This window comes from Pseudonaja textilis, chromosome 5, assembly GCF_049901715.1.
Source record: "Pseudonaja textilis isolate UNSWEBS1 chromosome 5, rPseTex1.2, whole genome shotgun sequence".
In the NCBI taxonomy this organism is placed as follows: domain Eukaryota; kingdom Metazoa; phylum Chordata; class Lepidosauria; order Squamata; family Elapidae; genus Pseudonaja; species Pseudonaja textilis.
The window spans coordinates 36781773-36803960 of record NC_141994.1 but is presented as its reverse complement, the minus strand read 5'-3'; the positions used below and the strand labels follow the sequence as shown (position 1 = coordinate 36803960).

The following is a 22188-nucleotide window of genomic DNA, read 5'->3' as shown; positions in this document are numbered from 1 at the left end:
AATGAAGTTATGATGGAGACAGACACACCCCACCTATGGTCATACAATCTCATTTTGAGCAACTTGCTCATCTATACAGCAAGTTGCAGCATCCTGCTGTCACCTGTCAAGGATTTGTGATTTTTTTTTTTTGCAGTTTCTGGCAAAAAATGCCAATTGGAGTAAATGGATTTGCTTAACGACCAGTGCCTTTTCTTAACTATCATAAAAAACAGTTATCACTTCAAATCTGCTCATATGTTTCCTTAGCTTATGACCACACTATTTATTACTGTAACTTCAGACTTACATATGGTTGTTAAGTCAAGAACTACTTGTAATTCCCATTGGTTAAGTACCAAAATTATTCTGCTGTATGCTTCTGAGTTTGCTGGGCATCCCAGGGCACCACAATGCATAGTTTGAGAATTGTGAATGTACTGTGAAAACAATATTATTTGTAAATGTCAAAACACACCTTTCATCATCCCCAAAACTATTACCAACTTATCCTGAAGTTTAGATGAAACCATTTATTTTTGCTGTTTATAAGATGTCAGATTAGTGTTAGTTTCTTCCTGTTCTCAGAACAAACTGAAATGGTGTGAAAGTCAGATGCGTAACAGCATAAGAATCTTTTCTGCTTGCTCAGTTTAATGCTTAGATGAGTTCTTTTAAAACAAGAATTATTATAAACATTTCAGTAATCAAAATTATCCAATGATGTTATTACCTACATGTTGCTTTTCATCTGAATGTTTTTCTGGGGAAAGAAAACAAAGCTGAAGTTGCAAATATAACGAAGTCATAACATTTATATCAATTTTATTTTATATCAATTTATTTAACAAGCAACATCACATTTTGAAATCTGAAAACCTGGCTACATTCCTTTCCAACATCCCCTCATTTTTCTTTCTAAATCGCGGTGTTTATCAGGCACAATTTTAATAGATTTGTGCAATTAGTGAGGCACAAACTGCCTGCATCCTAATTTCAAAGTATTACATTTCAGCAATCAACAGTGGAACTAAGACAATTTTTGTGTACCTGTGCACATAACCCACATTACTGAGCATTATCTGTAATACAATGGATTGGTTTAGAGAGGTCCTCTCTATTCAGCTTTGCATGCTTACTTGAAACCAAGCTGTGTGGTAATGGTTAACAGGGACGTTAGCATAATCATTCTGCAAGCCTGTAGATGAGGGAGGTGATTATCACTAGGAACAGATGGGCAGAGTTCGAAGCATTGCCAGATCCTGCTCCAGCTACGTTTTACTGTAGGTTTTGCTCTAGCATTGCTTTCTTTTTAAAATCTTGGTGTTATTCCTATGACGCTTTAAAAGCTGGTTGAATTAACAGTTTTTGACTGATGTGTCTGCTGGCTAAGCTTACAAATGTAGACATGGTATGTTTGCATGCTGTCACTCGTCTCTCTGAACGGATGGAGCATATGTCATATTATACAGTACCTCCCTGAAACCTATGGAACGCTTCCTCTTGTAAGCAGGGTGCTGCTGTTCTCTGCCTTTTCCTATAGCTTCTTGTGGATTATATTGTGTCTGGAACCAGAAATGATATTCTCTGAGATGAGCACACTTTCTGGGTCTCCTAAGTTGCATCCTCCTAATGGAACTCGGTTTTATACTTTCCAGGTAAGTAGTAACATATTATTACTAACATTGGGAAGTTAACTGCTGCTAAAAAGTTCAGAAGAGGGTGTAAATTAAATCAGATCTTTTAAAAGACTCAGCAACAAATACTGAGAAATCAGATTCAATTTGCAGGATGCATTGAACCACTTGATGTTACTGATATTGTTTGGTGTTCCTGTTTTAAGAAAAACTGCATTTTTTATGGTGAGTGGTAAGAATATTTAGGAAATAGGAATAGTGTTCTAATAAAGCAAACTACCTTCATTGAAAGTTTTCATAGCACGTACTAAGAAAAGAAAGTAAGATTGTTGCAATCTTTACTCCCCTCATTTCTCAATTAATTATGCCTGAATTTTTATTTGGAGGGATTTGGAAGGCAGGAACAAACCTGCCAAAGTATAATATGCATCCCCACTTCCACCCATGAAGATCTTGCTTTCTAACCTAAGGCTAAGTTCAGCTAAAATTAAAGTGCTTCTGTGCTATAGGAAGGATAACAATTTTTTTGCATTTTCTTGCTGAGATGCCAATGTCTCATTTTCTCAACTCTCTTCCATTGTCTGAATAAAGACATTAATGATTGGTTTAAGAGAAATATGTGATTTTGCCTCAGTGCACTCACGCATACACACACAGATGCATAAACGCCAGTTTTTCCCCAGTTTTTTGATTATCCAGCAGGAAATAACCATGAGTAAACTCTGCAGCTATCTATCCCTGCACACAGTCTACTTTTATCTTTACTTAAAATAACAATACCCTTTTAATTTCATCACTTTAATATGTTTGGCACAAAAATAAACCTTCCTGTGTTTCTTTTTGTAATCTGTTTCTCTTGTGGCAGTTACAAAGTAATAATCCACAGTATGTCTGTCATAATAGAATATATACTATGAATAAATGAATATATTCTCCCAAATAAAAATGATAAAAAAAAACAAATAGGTTATACAAAACCTATGAATAATCCACCAAATGATTCTTCTATTGGTTTCAGGTCATATTTTCCCCCTCATTAGGATTCTATTTTTAATCCTGCCATCCTGTCCCTTTCTACCAATAGCTGCAGGCTGTGCTGAAACAATGTGTTATCTTTTCACAGTAATATTTTGCTGATGCTGGCAGTGATTCAGAGACATGAATATTCCAGGACTGGTTATTTACAGCTTATTTCTTCTTACCTGTGCAGGAACAGGATTAAGCTATTCTTGCAGTCTTCCAATTAGATTCCCAAACATTTCCATGCACAATATGTTCTCTATCCAATATACTTATTCCTTTCCAACCCCCAGAATATCTGCATTCCAAATATGTCCTTAACAAATACATCAAAGGAAGCATTTGTCTTCTGGTGGTTTATATGTACTATTAAACCTTTTTGCAGTTTGTTTGGGGTTTTTAGTGTGTGATGTAAAATCAATCACCATGACTTGTGGTTTATAATATAGCAGAGGGTAAATACCCAGTCAATCACAACATAGATAACGAAACATGGTTGAATGTGTGTTACTACAAGGCCCAAATCATCTCCTTTTATGAGTATTTTCTTCTTAGAAGAGAACAGAATTGTGGGACATGCAAACAGAATTAATTTTTCAGATGTAAAACTTAAGTCTAATTTTGAAAATTTGGCACATTCCCCATTATTTAATTATAAATTTATCCTGACATACCTAACTCTCATTTCTTTTTTTTTTAAACAAATTTTATTCAGTTTTTCACATTAAAAACAAAAATCTCTTTTTAATGGACAACATATTTCTGGGTCATCACCTTTACATACAAATATGACAGCAATTATACATTCATACATGCATACTTAATTCTATTATTACCTTTTCCATTCCAAATGTTCAGTAAGGAGAGAAACAAACACATTAATTCTAGCCTCTTTCATTAATCTCAGTCGAAACATCTTTTTGTTTCATTTCAATTATTTCAAATATAATCCTTTAATATTTATTTTAAAAATAAAGATAAACAATATGTGTTTGCATCATAATAATAATAATAATAATAATAATAATAATAATAATAATAATAATAAAGGTTTCCAATGTCTCTCCTTGCTTTTAATAGTCTATGTTAACTTATTAATTTAGTTGGTTCTTTAGTCTGTCATATTCCCTTTCCATTACACATTATTTTTATAAATTCTAGATTACTACAAATTTTAACACTAAAGAAAAAAAAAACAAGTATAGGTTTTCCCCCCTTTACTGCTTTGAGTGTGACACCTCAATGATTAAAATATACCTTTATTCCCTCATCTTGATTCCCAATAAATGATTATTTTTAAGGAGTTACACTAATAATCATTACATCTTTTCATTTGGATTCTGCAGCATATTTCCCCCCTTAATTTTTAATAAGAGTTATCAGTATCTATATTACCCTATTTTCTAAGTATTTTTAATTGCAGAAATATTCTTATTATCCCTTGTCACCCTGCAGAATCCCCTTTTTAATTCATCAACTATTAACTCTGAAAAACCAATTTCTTTTCAACATTTTACTATTTCTGTATTTCTTTATTTCATGTGCCTGTTTCTTACTGCTTCTCCTCCCCCTCTTTTCCCCATATCTTTTCTCATTCTAGTTTATATCCCTCTCTTTCTTAATATCTTCCTTTCCCCTTTTCTGCTGGGTCTTTTTGCCTTTCCCAACTTCACAGGTATTCCCCCTTTTGATTGCCTTCTTAAATTTCAACTTTTTTAACCTTCCTTCTTTCCCCACTTCTTTGTAGTGTTCTTTGTGTTAATTGTCTATTTAAAATGTCTTCTCCTTGAATTGACTCCTCCTCCTCTGAAGCTCTTTCTTTTTGTTCTTCAATCGCCATTTCCATTTTTTCTAACACAGAACAAAGTGATTCGCCTCTTTCCTGTAGTAATTCTCTCATATTTTTAAGTTCCATTTTTAATTCCTGAAGAGATACCATCATTACATACTCTTATATTTTATGATCGTTAAAGTCCACAAAAAAACCCAAAACACTTTTACTTTCCTTCTTTCTTCTTTCAATTTTCTAAAGTTCTCAGTTATTCCAGCCAAGGGTCTATACCAAAAACATCAGTCAATCCCACAGTCAGTCTTTCCTTGCTTTTTTCTTTATTCTGGATCTGCTTTCACTTTCTAAGATTCTTACTTTGTTTCAATATTTCTTTAATGTTACAGCCACACAAGTTCATTCAGAAACAGGATGCTTTCCCTTTTGTTTGAGCCCAAGTTTTTGTCAAAAGGTGGCACTCTCCATTATACAAAGTCTTCACCTTTTTCCCCTATTTTTTTATGTAGGGTTTTTCGAACCTCAATATTCCAGCACAGTCCAGTCTCCAATTTGTAAACTTTATTATTATTATTTTTTGACAATCTTTATTTTATGCCTGTTTATTGCCAAAATATTTTAGTCCAATTTAGTTAAATCTTTAATTCTGGCTTCTTTCTTTCCCGGTTCGAAGCTCCGCTTAGCTGTCAAAAATGTTTTCTTATTTTCCTGTCCCTTTGTAATTTCCCCACGCACTTTTCTTTTCTTAAAAAATCCATGTTACCTTGCCTCTCTTATGCAGTCATTACTCAAAACAAACTACATAGTATATTCTCTTTTTATCAGCATACGTACATCTTAAAGTTTGTTCAGTCATGGTTCCATCTTCAGAAAACATCCTCTCAAGTCACACAAATTCATCTACTCCCTTGATTTTTCACCATTTAATGAGCTGTAAGCCATAATCATCTCAATTATGACACATCACGGCTTGAACTATCTTGCTTTGCATGTAATGAGTCTATCTCAAATATTAGTTTCACCTTTTAAGTTGCATTACTGAAATAAATGAACTTTTGCACAATATTCTCATTTTTCGAGTTTCACCTGTACATCAGTATAAAAGTATATGGTATATCAGTATAAGAGTATATGGTACTACAATATATACTTGTGAATAAGTCACCCACAGATTAGCCAAATCCAATTTGGGGGAATGTTTTGGCAACATAAATCTCTCCATTTATCTGCAAGTAAAAGGTAAAGTTTTCCGTGGTCCAGTCATTTTCAACTTTAGGTGGCTCATCTCCATTTTTTTAGCCAAGGGTGCTAACATTGTCAGAAAACATTTATGTGGCCATATGGCCAGCATGACTATATGCCTAGCAAGTGGAATGGTGTTACCTATTCTATGTTCTAACTGTTATATGGTAACTAAAATAGAAGTAATTTCATTGATTTAGGCACTATCTTACCTCAAAACAACTCTGGAAAGCTTATATAATAACAGACAAATTAAAATGCAATATGAATAAGACAAAGACAAAAGAAGAAAAAATATAAATAAAGAACAAGATGAAGAATCTGACCAACAACATTCAAAACACATATAAACACGTCCCCAGTCAAGTCTTTAAATAAACTGTGATTTAAAAATGCATTATTTCATTTTAAATTTCATATTATAAACTAACTCAAGCTGTGTTAGGTAAAAACGATTATATATTGCTTTGAAATTGAATGCTAATGATATAATTGTTACAATTTGAAATATATAGAGCAAATGAGATATATTAATAGCACATAATAGAAATGTATGAATATTCTTCATTGGATGTCATGTAATATAAAATTAGTTATTAAAATATTAAAAGTGCTTGCCCTATTCAGAAAACACCAAATCTCCCAATACTGCAGGAATTCAAATGCATTTGTATTAATAGAAGTAGAATAGTGATCTATTGAGTCTCACAGTCAGTCTGGATTCATCCCAGAACAATTCAGATTATGACGCAGTGCTTACTGAACCATTTGCTGGAGTGTAACATGCATGTTTCAAGGTGCAATAACAAAATAAAATCAGAAATCCACAAAAGTTAAAGCAAATAAGCATCAATTTAATGATATGACATTCAGAAATTAAAATAATTTATAAGCCATAATTAATTGACACAGGCAACCATAAAATCCTTGGAGAAATGAAATTAGCCATTCAAAACTTGAATGATTTTCAGTATAATCCAATTAAATTGGGCCAATGGACTATACATGTTCTTTTAAGTACATGTAATATGATTTCCACCTACCTCTGAAGAATAAATTAATGCTTTTTCTGGGAAAAATGATTTGATGTACTTTGTCTTTTGTGTACACTGAGTATATCCCCTTAAAATCACAACAATAATTATGAAGGAATCAGAGTCCTAGTTTTGAATGAACGACAGGTTTTAATATTTGGTACATAACACCAGTCTGTGCTGAGACAGATAGGCAGACAGATGAATAGATAAATAGATAGAATCAGGGCTGGATTCATCGGAAGAATACAAGTAGAATTAAGTACCAGTAACTTTAGATATGACAGAAAAAAACTGATTTAGATTTTTAGAAGGATATTTATTTATTTTATATTTATTTTGTTTTAGGCTTTCACTGAATTTGTGGTTGTTTTCCATTTCCAGAAAACAACCATTCAAATAACACCTAGGTAAATTGGTGTTCAGAAAGATACTAGAAAATTTTAACAATTTCCATACAATGAAGTTGACCTAGGAAAAGGAAATGTTAAAGCCACAAGAGAAACCAATACTTTGTTTTGTAACTTAATGAAATAAGTATCAAAAAAGGTAAATTATAGTTTCATTCACAGTTCAATAAGTCCATATAAAAAGAATGTTAATACTGAGACACTGTAAATGTGTCAATTCTCTTAATTAAAGTAGCTTTTCAGCGTGATTAAGCTCAATTTGCTTTTGTGCTTTTGTTTCTAATGCAAATGCATTAAAGTAGTAAGTTCACCAGGGAAATTGAATTATCATTTGAACTAAAAAATGTTGATGGCAGTGGGTGAAAAGAACACCCTTTTATCTGAAAAAAATATTAACAAATGAAATTGTAGGAGAAATATATAACAGAATAACACAGGTGGAAGGGACCTTGGAGGTCTTCTAGTTCAACTTCCTGCTTAGGCAGGAAACCCTATATCATTTCAGATAAATGGTTGTCCAATCTCTTCTTAAAACCATCCAGTGTTTGGAGCATCCACAACTTCTGGAGGCAAGTCATTCTAGTGATTAATTGTTCTGACTGTAAGGAAGTTTATCCTTAGTTCTAGGTTACTTCCTTCCTTAATTAATTTCCATCCATTGCTTCTTGTCTTGCCTTTATATGGTTCTTCAGTAAACTGCTAGTAAATTGTGACTTGTTAATAATAATTAACATGTGCATAATTAATTTGATAATATAAATAATAAATGCTTATGTATTTCATATTGGTCTTGTAACCATTATTACAAATAAATATATTAAATTTTTAAGAATGGAAATTTAGCGTTCTGTTAATTTTTTTCTCAGCTACAATTTTTATTAATTTTAAGTAGCAAGAATTTAATAGCCAATTTTTTAAAAAAGTTGTATATGTATTTGTGGGCAGACAGATGTTAACTCTAGATTAGTAATATATTTTCAGAATATTTAGTATTTATTTTTATTGACATAGTGAATCATAATTAGGAGATATATTTAATGGTGAGAAAGTGGCAGCTTGATGAGAAACTCATCAAGTTTCTATGAGTGGAATATTCTTTCTTAGAATATTCATTGTGGATACTCTTTCTCAATCAGTCTTCCATACTATTTCTGGCTTTTGACAATAGACATGCAAATACAGACAGGTAAATTAGCAACTGTGTCATTCACATTTGTTCATTTATTAGTGGAGAAGAATTTTCAAAATATGTGTGACTGGTCTTCAGTAACTCTATGCAGGAAACTTGGTCATTTTGCAGCTGGACTTTTGCTATGTGGATTAAGATGGGCCTCCTATGAAGATGAATTTAAAGTACAACTGATCTGAAACAGAGGAGTTAGTAGGGAAAATTTGCTACTGAAAAATAATATATGTATATATATATTTTGTATATTGTATATAGTATATAGTATATTGTATAGGCTGCCTTAGACATGTCTTCATTCTTGAAGTTATAAGGCACTGTTTTTTTTTTCTTTTTTAATTTTAAAATAGGTTTTTGACATCCAATGATTCGACATCCATAAATTTGTTCCTGATAGTTGGTAATATTATGGAATGTTTTATGTCACTGATTTATTGTACACCACCCAGCTTCTTGTGATATAAAATTTACTATATCTGTAGTGTGTGTGTGTGTGTGTGTGTGTGTGTGTGTGTGTGTGTGTGTGTATTACACACACATACACACAAACACACAAGCACATACACACACATATATATACATATAAACACACACACAGGTATGTATATCTCTGTGTTTGTGTCTCTGTGTGTAAAACATTTAAACATGAGACGCAATCTTGGTATGTTTCTCTTCAGGATATGAAATTCATCTATGTTCTGAAATGATTTTTCTATGAGCTTCAAAACCATATCCATGCTGCAATACAGGCCGTGTTCTGCTGCTTTACTTCCGTTTTATGATCCATCTGTGGCTGGTGCTAGAAACCAAGGTAGCAAGGAAAGCTTTGAGAGAGCAGATTGTTCTGCTGAAGGCTGGAGGTAAAATGAGGTTAAAGTCCTTGCACTTAGCCTAATACTATAAGTTCTGGTTCTTTGCTTGAAGAAGGTGAATTCTTAAGGCACTAACACCCTGTTCTGAAAATAAACATTTCTTCTTTTAATAGACTCGTAAAGGTCATTCACCCTGTGATTCTGGCCAGGAACACTAAAGTGGGAATCACTACACTGTTCAGATGATCCAAGGATCTGTAAAGTTGTTCCAATGGTTTCTGGTTTAGATTTTTCAGGATTTTAACCACTAGCCCAAACTCAATGTGATTCATAATTTCCAGATATTACTGATTTATCTCCTCTCAATTGAGACAAAGTTAATTTAAATTCATCATAGTTCGAGATGCATTCTGAGATAATTCCTCTAATCTTGTATGATAAGCTTCCAAGTTTCTCCATAATATAAGATGCTATTTTTAAAATGTGGCTCCCTAGGATCTGTCTTTGTCTATAGTCTTTTGATTCATGCCTATTTTCTGCAGTGATACTTTTTTTAATCCCAGTAATGGCTTCAATTATTATGAAGAACATGTTAGTCTGTGTGGGGGTGGTTTGATAATATAAAAGGATTTATGCTAGCAACAGAATTAGTAAAAAAGAAAAGAAAAGAAGCCAATTAAAAATAAGGACAATTTGGTTGCCTCTGTTGAACATATACCAAAACATGAAATGAAATATATTTATAGTAAAGAGCCACTTCAATATTCAATATTCTTGAATAAGAAACAGGGTTATCTTATGCAGGTGGGGGTTCTTAAAGGTAAAAATTGTCAACATAGAAGAAATTAGAGTTGATCTACAAAGAATGCAAAGCAAAACAAAATGAAATTTGCAATTGTTCTCAAAACCCTTGGGACCAAGAGGAGACTACCTGATGAAGAACATGTAATTGTCAGGAAATGAAATGACACCTCAAAATTAGAAAAGTTCTGCATTTTTGTGGTACAGTACAGCTTTATGCTGCATTAACTTCAAGGAATCTTAATTCAGCCTACCTAAAAAAAGATGGTAAAAAAACAAATTTCTAAAAAACAGAAATGTCTGTTTAGCTTGATTTTAATGGATTTAAATTAAGTCATTATTAATTAATTTAGTAACTAACCTTGCAAGTGCTAAAAGGAGAACAGAACATATCTTTATCAAATAATGGAATCTCCACTCACCTGCATAGATTAAAACCTGGAAATGCTTGGTTAATTCTTTCCACTGCAAAACCTGCCCCCCCAATATATTGGGAAGAATCACATGACTTTAGTGACAGAAATACACACATCCTCTTCTGTTCATGTGAGGAGTATGAAGAGAGCAAATGTAAAGATCGGTTAGAATATGACTAGACAAAAAACTGCTTAGGGATGGGTTTGGGCAGTGGTCCCCAACCTTTTTTGTACCAGGGACCAGTTTCATGCAGAAACACTTTTTCAAGGACCGGGTAGGGGGGGTTGAGTCCGAGTTTGGTGGTTTGCTTGTAGACGTTTCATTACCTGACTAGGTAACATCTGATGTTGTTACCCAGTCGGGTAATAAAACGTCCGCCAGCAAACCACCAAGTTCAGGGAGCACCAAGGCAACCCTGAGCGACAGATATTCTCTTCTGTTGGGACATTTAAAATGGAGGGTTTCAGCTGCAGATTCAGGAACTGTGCCTGGCCTTCAAAACTGAGCGCTGGGTGGCGGAGGCCCACAGCTGTCTCCGCGGCTCAGGACAAATCCCTGCAGGACGGCTGAGAAGCCCCGCCTCTCAGCCCTTCCTTCCTCAGCCTCATCCCTCAGGTGTCTCCCTCCCTTTAATAACTATTCACCTCTTTTTCTCAGCCGAAGCTGCTCCAAAACAACCAGAAATGAAGGCAGGCAGGTAGGCAGGCAGGCAGGCAGAACAGAGCACTGGATTGAACCGCGGACGGCTGTGTGGGGGTGAACGAGCACTTCGGAGGAGCTGCGCCGACAGGAAAAGCCACCCTGCCGGCTTCTTTGAAGCAGTTTCTTCCTGGGCTGGTGGAGGAGCGAGAGAGCGACTGAGAGAGGAACGAGGCTGGAGGAAACCAAAGTGACTGAGCTGGAGAGCAGGACAGGCTTTGGTTGCTTCCTCCGTCCCCTTCTTTCCTTTGTGTTCTTGATCCTGATCCCAGCAGCATTCACCGAAGGTGAAGAAAGCTGCCATTTTTATTTTATTTTTATTTTTATTTTCTTTGTAGCCCGGTACAAAATGATCCATGGACCGGTACCGGTCCGAGGCCCGGTGGTTGGTGACCCCTGGGTTTGGGGATCCATTTTATATCCTGATAAATTGAGCATTTCCAAAAGGGAAATGGGCCATTTGAGTACAGAGGTGATGGAAACCAATAAATAAATGTATCTACTGAATGTATATATACAACCCCATTCATATTTTCAGTATGCACAAGTTCATATTGTACATCTTTTTTTCCTTTTACACAACTCTTACAGTACACTCCATTTAGTTTTCAACCATGTTTTCAATAAATTCACTACATTGATCTCCAAAATCTTTTTCTCCCAAACTGCATCCCAACAGCCAGGGATCTGTTTGACTCCTGTTAATGCAACAAAAGCACCAACAGTGGGATCCCTGCACTAGGAAGCTGGTCCTTTATGAGAGAGGAAGCACTGTCCAGCACAAGCATAGGCTTCTTCCAGATTCTTAGTCAGTTTCTTGATTTATCATTAGTTCTCTAGGCTGTCAATCACCTCCTTTTTCAACCTTATAAAGTCTCTATATAATGGCTTAATTTCAGTTTTGAAACTGTTTGAGGTATGTTTAACTTCACACATGGATGGTTTGGAAAGCTGAGTGAGTTTGTTTCTGATTCTTTGCTAACTTAATTGAAACTAAAACAGTGCTATTTCTTTTTATAATGCAGCAGTTCTGAAGAACTTTTGGAAATGCTTGCTTTGCTCAAGGTCCTGTATCCAAAGCAGACATGACTATCCCTCTGTCTGAGTTTCAGTGTTCTCTCTGTAGAAAATACCTCCCACGCTCCAGTCATATGCAACCATGGTTACAGTTATTGGAAAAAACACCTGACTGCAAAAATGGTCTCATGCTATCCTGTTACCTTCACAATAGAAGAGGCTTAAATTTAACACACACGCACACAGCCAGCTTCTTTTCATTCTCAGACACTGAGAATTTTCTTTCTTTTTGCAAATGGCCAAGCAAATACATGCATCTTGAATTGAAAATCTGGTTGGGAAGTAGCAATTTATTTTGTAAGGGCAATTGTGTTGCTCCAGGATCTGCAGCTACTCATTGGTCTCGATAAAGAGTTTTGCAATGTGCTATTAGTCAGCTGGAGGGCAAGCATTGATTAGCTTGTTAGCATATGCTTAGTATTCCCAGCATTTTGAGATTGAGGTTGGCAGAACTAAGGAAAAACAGCAAGTTGGCTTTTGAACTGATTTATGAGGAATTGAGGAATGGAAATAATGGTGTGCAGGACCTTTCAGTTTTGTCTTTGTGAACTGAACCATCAAGAAACAGTTGTAGCCTTTTCTTCTACTTAAAAAAATACCAAAAATACCAAGGATGGGAAAACAGTAGACATAAAACAGTAATTCCTAAGCAGTAATTATTCTTTCCTTTGGTGAATGAATGAATGAATGCTAACAGATCTAGAACTCATCCACATCCTCTCCTTTCCTCAGCTCAAAGATGTCCTGTTTACCTTTTCCAGAGGACATATCTTCATAACTGAATCTCCCTTTCATGTTCCAGTCAGGTGAAATCAGATCATAGTGATCTGGCAGGAAAGTGGTGTTTTCTGTGGAAAAACTGATGAAATTGTCCTGGCCAAAGTTCCTATTGGGTTGCAGGAAGAAGTCTTTGGAGGTTGGCAACCTGTAGGGTTCCCATTGCCCCTTTGCAGCACTTTCCATTCCCCACCCACCAAGTAGCTGCTGTGCATCATTCTTTGGTGCTTGTTTCTGTTGCAGCAGCTAATCCAGCAGCTATTTTTCTGCTTTGGGTGAAGGCAGGAAATATCAGCTTTGGGGAGTCTGAATGAGGAATAGTATGGAAATGGTTGTGATGCTCTGATGCAGTGTTCTGGACTCAACAGGCCTGTTTTAAGAACAGATTATGTTCAAAATTCCAGAAACTGCTTCAGAGAGAGAGAGAGAGAGAGAGAGAGAGAGAGAGAGGAATATATATCTCTGGCTCTCTCTAGAGAAAGTCAGAATGATTTCCAAGCAGGCGTTTTAAGATAAGTTGATCTGCTCTAGATGATCACGATTGCTTAGAAGTGTAAAGATAAAAAAATATATACATTATTTGGGCTGAAAAGACTGGGATCCCAGTGAAAGTGGTTTGAGAACTGAAATAATATCAGTCTTTGCATAACGTGCCATTTTAAGAAATTGGCTAAAATGTTATACAAGTAGCCTAGTATGATGATATTCTTTTGTTTCATTTCTTGTTATTAGACAAGATAAAAAAATCTGTAATGTTTCTTTTCTTTTTCCTATGGTTTCCTGATTTTATAATGGAAAACTATCTGAGTGTATAAATGGTACAGAGCACCAAGCACCTCTCAAATGGTACCATTCTTTAGAACTACCAGTTTGAACTATTTGGATGTTTCCTTTTATGGAAAATAGCCTGGAATAAATGAGGATCTGAATATTAAAAACAAAACAAGAGGAATCATTATCTGCAAATGCACAAATATATATACATTTATTGATTCATAAGAGTTATAAGGTGGAGCAAGAAGCCTTGATATAGCCTCATTTAATGTTTGTATGCAGTTTGTACAATTACAGACTTGTAGTGATGTATTATGTATGTACTGTACTCTCACCAGGAATTAGGGCTACATCATTCCATGAATCCATCTCTGTACCCCTTGTAGAGGCCAAATAATACACTTTACAGCTCCTATACCAATTATTTTGCTCTTAAAGAATATGTATGATGTAGTAATATCTGGATTTTAAGTTGAAGCTAAAAGAAACAGACTGAATGGTCATATCAGGGAGGAAGAATGACAACTACTCTTCTATCTCACATTCTATAACTAGAAATAGAGAACTGGAGAAAACAGCTTAAAAGTTTTGGATGGCAGTAAGTATCACTTTTTCTTCCTGTCTGCAGGGATTCTGATGAAAGACTTTACATTAATAGAGAAAACAGATCTATATGACTGTAGGCTTCTATTTTATTTCAACCAACTGATCTAAAGAAACAAATTCAACACAACACATTTACTCTAACAATGAACTACAAGTTCATGTTCTTTTCTTACTACTGCATTAAAAGTTTATGAGTAGCCTCCAAGCACTATTAATAAATTCCAGATAGTGCTTGTCCCATTTAGTTTTAAACCACTTCTTTGCAATTGATTGGCAGCTTGTATGAAATAGAACATCTGGCAACCCTAAGAAAAGTAAACAAGCATTGATATTGCAGTTCCTCCACTGTTTATTACTTCAAAAATATGTGTCTTTCAGGCCATATTGAAAATATGGAACAGATACAATCTAGGCTGTCCCCAAAACCCCTATGTGGCTCTCAGTAGTATTCTAAGATTATAGACCAGAAATACAAACACAAATGGTTAACATATCATGAGATGCTAACGTTTTGTCAAGAGTCATAATAAATAAAATCAAGGTAAGATTTGATGGAAGAGGAACATACTTGTTTTTCTATTTATAGTTATCAGAAATATTTAAAGTCAATAAAAGAATTTATGGTACTGAACATAGAAGTGATTTTGCAACACATAATTTTGTATACACATAATGAACATGTGATTGCTAAAATGTATAAACTTTCTGTTGAAATTTGAAACAGAAGAACAAGTTCTCCTCTACCACAATGATGATATGAAAGCATCCAGCAATCAGACAGCTCCAGTAAATTATCAATTTTATCTTATATTACCAGACTAATCCCCTTTTTAATTATTGGACCCTGTGCATGACTGTATTTGACTAACTCTCAAGCAAATGATCAAGAATTAAGAACTGTTTAGATGCTACCAACAAGATTATAGCATGAGATAGAGGAAGAATGAATCTTGGCAAACTGCCCAAGCAACCAAAATAGATGACCTACTGGAACATATTTTTTTTTTAGAAAAAGTGTCTGAAAACAAAAATTTAAGTAATGACAGCACTATCATTTTTATTATTACTATACTAAGCCCTGGGCATGTATCGAATTGGACCACAGAAGAGGATAGTACAGAGGAGCATACCACTTATAAGAATACAATTCTTTAGACAACTTAGATATGCAAATCCCACCCCATCCCATCTCCATTCCTTGAGCAGCTACATACTCAATTTAGCATTTACTCCAAAAAGCTTCCAGGAAGAAATTTCTAAAAATGAGACCACAGAATTTGTGCCTACCGCAGATAAAGCCTACTAACTGCATGGACCATAATATCAATTTTTTATTATTTAGTAGAAAGTAAAGCAAAACAGGACTCACTGAAAGAATCCCTTGATGCATTCACTTGATCTTTCCACAAAAAAATTGCTATACCTTGCCAAAGCAAGAAGCCCTGTATCCAAAATGCTCAAGTTGCTGTATATCAAAACAGAGACTCTGTAACTGAACTGACAGAGAAACGAGATGATGGTTCACAGTTGAAAATAACTACTGCTTTGGAGATCATTTTTATTCCCTCAATTTTCTCAGTTTCACTCCTGTGTGGGAAATTGGTAGCATTTACAGAAACCACCTTAAAATGTGAGGCTCTATAATTGCCTCTTCTTTCTCCTCAATCTGCCTTCCACTTCCTCCTTTTGTTTTCTCCTGTCACTCAAACAGCCACCCAACCAATGGATAAATGAATGCCCTTCATTTCTGTTCCTCTTTTTCCCTATAATCTCAGCAGATAAACAAGGATACCGAATGCTAATGATGGACCCCGTCCCTTTTGTTACTGCCAGATTGCTTTATTGTCCTTTGTTCACATACCCAAAGAAAAGTAGTACAATAGGTGTCATTTCATTTTTTCATTACATGCACAGCAACAGATAACTGATAAACAGGAGCCATTGTTTAGGTCAGCAACTAAACAATGTGTACAAGTATATTTCAAATTGGCTATAAATCTTTTATGTTTGAGATACAAGTTTTCAGTCTTATTACTACTATAAGACACAATAAACTTTGCATGTTTTCCAGTGTAGGAGACTGTTCAAATTATTTCTCTCTGAATATAATTACAATGTGTTTGAAATATCAGCGCACTGAAATGCTTTTGGATACAACTTTATGACTCAGAATTCAGTAACAGCTTTGGAAGTAGGTTAGTAAGCTGAACCACATATGCAAAAATATGAAACTGCATCTGTTTAATACAGCATAATTTTATTGGCATCACTGAAAATATGTATTTGACTTTACCTTTCGTTGGACTTATTTTTGGTATATTTTCTATCCCTGAAGATTTCCACACTGTCAGTCAAAGTTTAAGATTATTTCACATTGAAACTACGGACTTCATTTTTATGACTGAAACTGGGAAAATATGAACAGTACTTCCTCCTGTTTAATTGAAATGCATATTCAAGCTAGGTTTATGCTGAAATCTGCCTTGCACATTTTCAGGGTTTTTTTCTCCCCTGCAGAAAGGGATTCAGATTTATTCTCAGGGCACTTGCCATTTTCATCTGAATAATTCTTGGTGGTGTTATTTTTGAATGCTATTAGTTTTTTTTAAAATGTATATATTTTTATCACCTGTGAGGGTTTTTCTGCTGAAAAAGAATGATCTGCCCAAGTCCTGAATAAGCCTACTTGTTTTATAATAAATTTATAAATACATGGATGTACACAAATGTGAAATAAAGAAATTCAAGAATTTCTCCCAAGCATCATTGGTAGTACCACTGTTTTAGAATAATTGCATAATATGTCAGACTATACAAGAAATCTGATTTTACGAAAAACAATATTCATACTGTTTTTCATTTTACATATCTACTCACAACTCTTTCAAAAGCCTTGGATCTTTACACAGAGATCAAATGAGTGATATAATTATTTTGCTGCTTATAGTCCTAAAGTAAACTTTCTCCCTTGCCATGAACAGATGCCAAGGGGATGACATTAGTGATCCAGAGCAATCTTGAATTTCATCCCTCCAAAATGCAAGAATATTTCCTTGCTGAAGATCACACTGCAGGGAAAGTTCTGCTTGTCAGAATGCAAGATGTCAAATGAAGTGTAAGAATTCCCTTTGCAATGAAAACTGATCACAACCAGCCGTAATTAGATTTGTTTATGTCTTCTGCCTTTGAAAATGAGAAAGAAGCTTAAAAGCTGCAGCTCAGTGTCTCCCGAAAAATTAATGTCAAGCATTTTTGTTCTGAATCAGAAAAGGATTAAGTGTATGAAGAAAATGAATGATGGAAATAATAATTAAAGTAGATCTAGGTTAAACCTTAACAAATGCATGCTGAGATTTATTTATTTTTTTGTAGTGCTCCAATTGTCATAAATTGACTGCTTATAACATCGAGGATATAAATAATCTGGATTAATTAACACTGTAAAAGGAGCGTTCTCAATCCTTTGAGTCTGTAAAGCCATTTTATGAAGTGTAATCTTGTCTTGTATTTGGAATCTAAATATTCTTTTTCTCTCCTTCTCTCCACACACAAACCTCCCCGCTCCATTTTCTTAAATCTAATGCCTTAAAACAAATAAAGACAGAGAAATAGGAGTTTGTGCTTCTTTTCCTGTTTTCATAAGAAGAGTTGTGAATTATTGCTTTATTCCGTGCAACAAATGCAGGTGGGTAATTGGACCCAATATAAAATTAAAAATTATTCAGCACAAATAGTTTAGTGTTAAGTGCAGGGATTAATTTGCTATGGAAATATCAATATTGTTGAAAGAGAAAAGCTAAATCTGTCCAAAGCAATCAGAAAAAAAAATCAGATTTATAACCATTGCATAAAAATATCCATATGGCTTGAACTTACATTAAAATAATAAATTAAAATAACTGCAGCTTTTGTAAAAGGTTCTCATTGTTTGAATTATGACTCAAGCAATTTTTTCCATTATATATTTAGGTAAATTTTAGCATTTTTCCTTCAAAACCAAATATATTTATTACTAATTTTTCCCTTTTTACATATGTTTATATTTACTATAAAGTGGTTTTCTAATATATAACTGAACTTTGAACTATCATTAGAAAGAAATTTTAAATAGATGTGTATGCAAAAAGTTATTGCTTGCTCAAACTTTTTAATGTCTGGCTTGGATAAAAATACTGTAGGGGAAATTCATCACATTTTAATGCCATATGATGTCTTTCTACTGTAGATGAATTTTCCGAATGTATTTTCTGCTCTTTGGAGGTGGTCTCTGATGGCACAAATAAACTCATTGAAAATTTAGAAGCTTTTTCTCATATTAAATTATGCTTTAATAGGCAAGATTAGTAAAGAGAACTGTGCTAGTTCTTTCATCTGTAACAATGGTGGGTACTGACCACAATAAGCTAAGAGAAAATTTCATCTTCGAGAGATGCAAAATAAATTTATGGCTTCATGGTTTATGCACATTCAGCATCATACATGAAGTCAATGTGCAAAAGAAACTTATTCAGGATTCTTTTATGAGGTGTCTGCTTGGTAGCTCAGCTAATAGATCCATAATGCTACATAATTTTGTTAATAGTAACAGTAATTTAGATTTCTAGCATTATAATGTTTTTTTGTGTTTTTTATACAGGTAGTCCTCTAGTTACAATTGAGCCCAAAATTTTTGGTGCTAAGTGATACATTTATTAAGAGGTTTTCCCCATTTTACAATATTTCTTGCCACAGTTGTTAGGTGAATCACTGCAATTGTTAAATTAGTAGCACAGTTGTTAAATGAATCTGACTTCCCCATTGACTTTGCTTGTCAGAAAGTCATAAAAGGAGATCACATGACTACAGGACATTGCAACAGTTATAAATGTGGGTCAGTGTCATGCCCCTGGTGGAGACTGACTCTGAGGGAGAGGAGGAACAGCCGACAGGGAGTGGAAGTGTGGCTCCGGAGGTTGTTGAGGAGGCTGAGGAAGGGCAGAGGCTGGCTTGAGCAGTCAGAGGTGGACCCAGGCCCGTCCCCTATCCATCCTAGGGCACACAGGGAGGAGAGGATAAGGGAGAGATGTGGTCTCCTCAGGAGGAGAGGGTCTTGATCCTCTTCATGGGCTACAGGTGTGACAACTGAATAAGAGTTTGGACTTGCATAGTGGCAAATGCTGGAAACAAATTGTGTAAATATCTCTAGTTTATAGCTCCTCTCTGAGTTTGGCATCCTTCCCAGTGTGTGTTATCTGTGGACATCCTCCAGCCCTTATCTTGCCTAGTTTGTGTTGCTTTCTTCCTTCTTCGTATAACTGTGTGGGAGGGTTTCTTTTTTTGTCTTCTATCAAAGATATTTGGAGCTTAGAAGCAAACTGAAGGAATAAAAGGGGCTTCACCTGTTTTCTGTGACTGTGTTTGTTTTGTATCCCATCCTGGGTCATCACAGTCAGTTGCTATGCATCTGAATTTTGATCATGTGATAATGGGGATGCTGCAATGGTTGTAAGTCATCTTTTTCACCTCTTATAATTTCAAGCGGTCACTCAATGAACTGTTATAAGTCAAATACTACCAGTATTTTACTAATTAGATTTATATTGCCATGTTTCCCCAAAAATAAGACCCTGTCTTTCTTTCTTTCTTTCTTTCTTTCTTTCTTTCTTTCTTTCTTTCTTTCTTTCTTTCTTTCTTTCTTTTTGTTTTGGCCACCAAAAAAGGCACCAGGTCATCCACTGACTGATCTTACTTGTGCATGTCACCCCTGGACTCCTTTTCTCTGTCAGACACCTCCAGAAACTTCTGCATCAGAAACTTCTGCATCTGGCAAGGCTTTCCTGAAGGCTTCCACAGCCAATAACAGAGCTCTGGATCAGTCCAGAGCTTTGGTATCAGCTACAGAGGTCTTCAGGAAAGCCTTGCCAGCCTTACCGGATGCAGAAGAAATGGGCCGGCAAGGCAAGTGTCAAGGTGTGCGAGGCCTGGCTACAACTGTCCAAAGGTAAGTAATAGGGCAGCTCCACCACCCCTATCCACACCCTAGCTTAATTTTTACCCATGCACTCTGGAATGGATGAGGTCTTAATTATGGCTTATTTGGGGTAGTTTTACACGTGCTTATATTGGGCGCACATGTAAAAATCAAACTAAGACTTACTTTCAGGGTAGGTCGTATTTTGGGGGAAACTAGGTTCTGGTTCAAATTAGCAAGGCAATTTACTTTTTAATTTTTTTGTGTCACATAACTTATATTATTGAGATACATGTGCAAAAATTTGGTTAGTGATGTGATTTTGTGGGGGAAGTCAACACATGGACAAATACAGCTAGGGCCAACTTGACAATGTGGGAAACAACTCTTGCAGAGGTGGTGTTCAGCAGGTTCTGACCAGTTCCAGAGAATCGGTAATGGAAATTTTGAGTAGTTTGGAGAACCGGCAAATACCGATTCATATTTATCCCATGAGCTACTATGCGCCTTTCTCCTTTCCCAGCACCTGGGACTTACACAAATTTAACTGAGCAAAAAATAGAATGAAGGTTACTTTGGTACAGCTTCTCATTCTGTAAGAATTGGAATTATATTTCCCAAAATTGGGGGGTGAGATATCTGAGGCAGATATATAGAATATACCTTATTATAGAAGTTCAGAGTTCTGTTCTTAATAATAAACTATTGTTTATTATTGGAGCTCTCCAAATATCACACTCCATCTCAAACATACGTCTACAACTGGAGAAAGGTATGATAAAAGTTGAGTCCAGAGCAGGGGTGGGATGCTACTATTTCTGCCCGGCTCTATAGAACTGGTAGGTCTGAAGAGCAGCAGACACAGAACCAGTTCTGTTTGGCCCACCTGCCCACCTGGGCTCTTACCTGACCTCTATTTCCTGCTTTTTCAACCTCAGCTGCTTTGCGCGGCATAGCTGAGGTTGAAAAAGCAGTAAAAATGTGTTTTTCAAATGCTGCGCAAAATGTAGTCACCGAACCGGTAGTAACACTAGTTGAATCCCACCCCTGGTCCAGAGCGTATCTAGCTTCTGTGGATCTTTGGTTAAAGCTCACTTTCTTTCCCCAAGGCTTAGCACCATTGATCCTTCAGGACAGTTTTCAATTTATATGGATCATAGCTGTTGAATTTTATCTTTCAAATTTAGGCTACCCTTCCTCCATAATTTTTAAGATGGAATATGATCAGGTGAAATGAACTCTGAAGAAAAGGATAGAACATTTAGACAGGCAAGCAAATCTAAGGGAACCTCTAACATTCCTATCACCAGTACATCATAGGTATATTGTCACTGCTGCCAACTACTACCTTACACAGATAGAAACGTAGAATAGAATAGAATAGAATAGAATAGAATAGAATAGAATAGAATAGAATAGAATAGAATAGAATACTTTATTGGCCAAGTGTGATTGGACACACAAAGAATTTGTCTTGATGTAAATACTCTCAGTATACATAAAAGAAAAGATACATTTGTCAGGAGAATCATAAGGTACGACACTAAATGATAGTCATAGGGTGCAATAAGCAATCAATCATACTAGGAAACAGTTAATATAAATCGTAAGTATACAAGCAAAAAAGTTACAGTCACAAGTGGGAGGGGATGGGTGATAAGGAGAGATGACAAGATTTAACAGTAATAGTAGTGCAGACTTTGTAATAGTTGAACAGGGTTGAGGGAAATATTTCTTTAGCAGAGTGATGGCTTTTGGGAAAAAACTGTTCTTGTGTCTAGTTGTTCTGGTTTATAGCGTCATTTTGAGGGAAGGAGTTGAAATAGTTTATGTCCAGGATGTGAGAGGTCTGTAAATATTTTCACAGCCCTCTTTTTGATTTGTGCAGTATACAGGTCCTCAATTGAAGGCAGGTTGGTAGTAATTGTTTTTTCTGCAGTCCTAATTATCCTCTGAAGTCTGTGTCTGTCCTGTTGGGTTG

At 35.3% G+C, this 22188-nt stretch overlaps 1 protein-coding gene and 1 non-coding gene across 6 annotated transcripts in view; both read left to right on the top strand.

Moving 5' to 3' along the window:
• Nucleotides 1-22188, top strand: part of PPFIA2 (PPFI scaffold protein A2) — a 194048-nt gene that overhangs the window by 53338 nt on the left and 118522 nt on the right. Inside the window, exon 1 of one of the 5 annotated variants that reach the window (XM_087934509.1) lies at nucleotides 1224-1637. The exons of the other annotated variants lie outside the window; for them this stretch is intronic. Within the exon in view, the coding sequence (XP_087790635.1) occupies nucleotides 1401-1637 (237 nt within the window). The 5' untranslated portion in view covers nucleotides 1224-1400. Of the gene's footprint in view, nucleotides 1-1223; nucleotides 1638-22188 lie in introns of those variants that run through there. 5 annotated transcript variants of the gene reach the window in all.
• Nucleotides 8770-8886, top strand: LOC148125600 (small nucleolar RNA SNORA23). Its single transcript, XR_015744017.1, has one exon. It is a non-coding gene; the product is annotated as a small nucleolar RNA SNORA23 (small nucleolar RNA).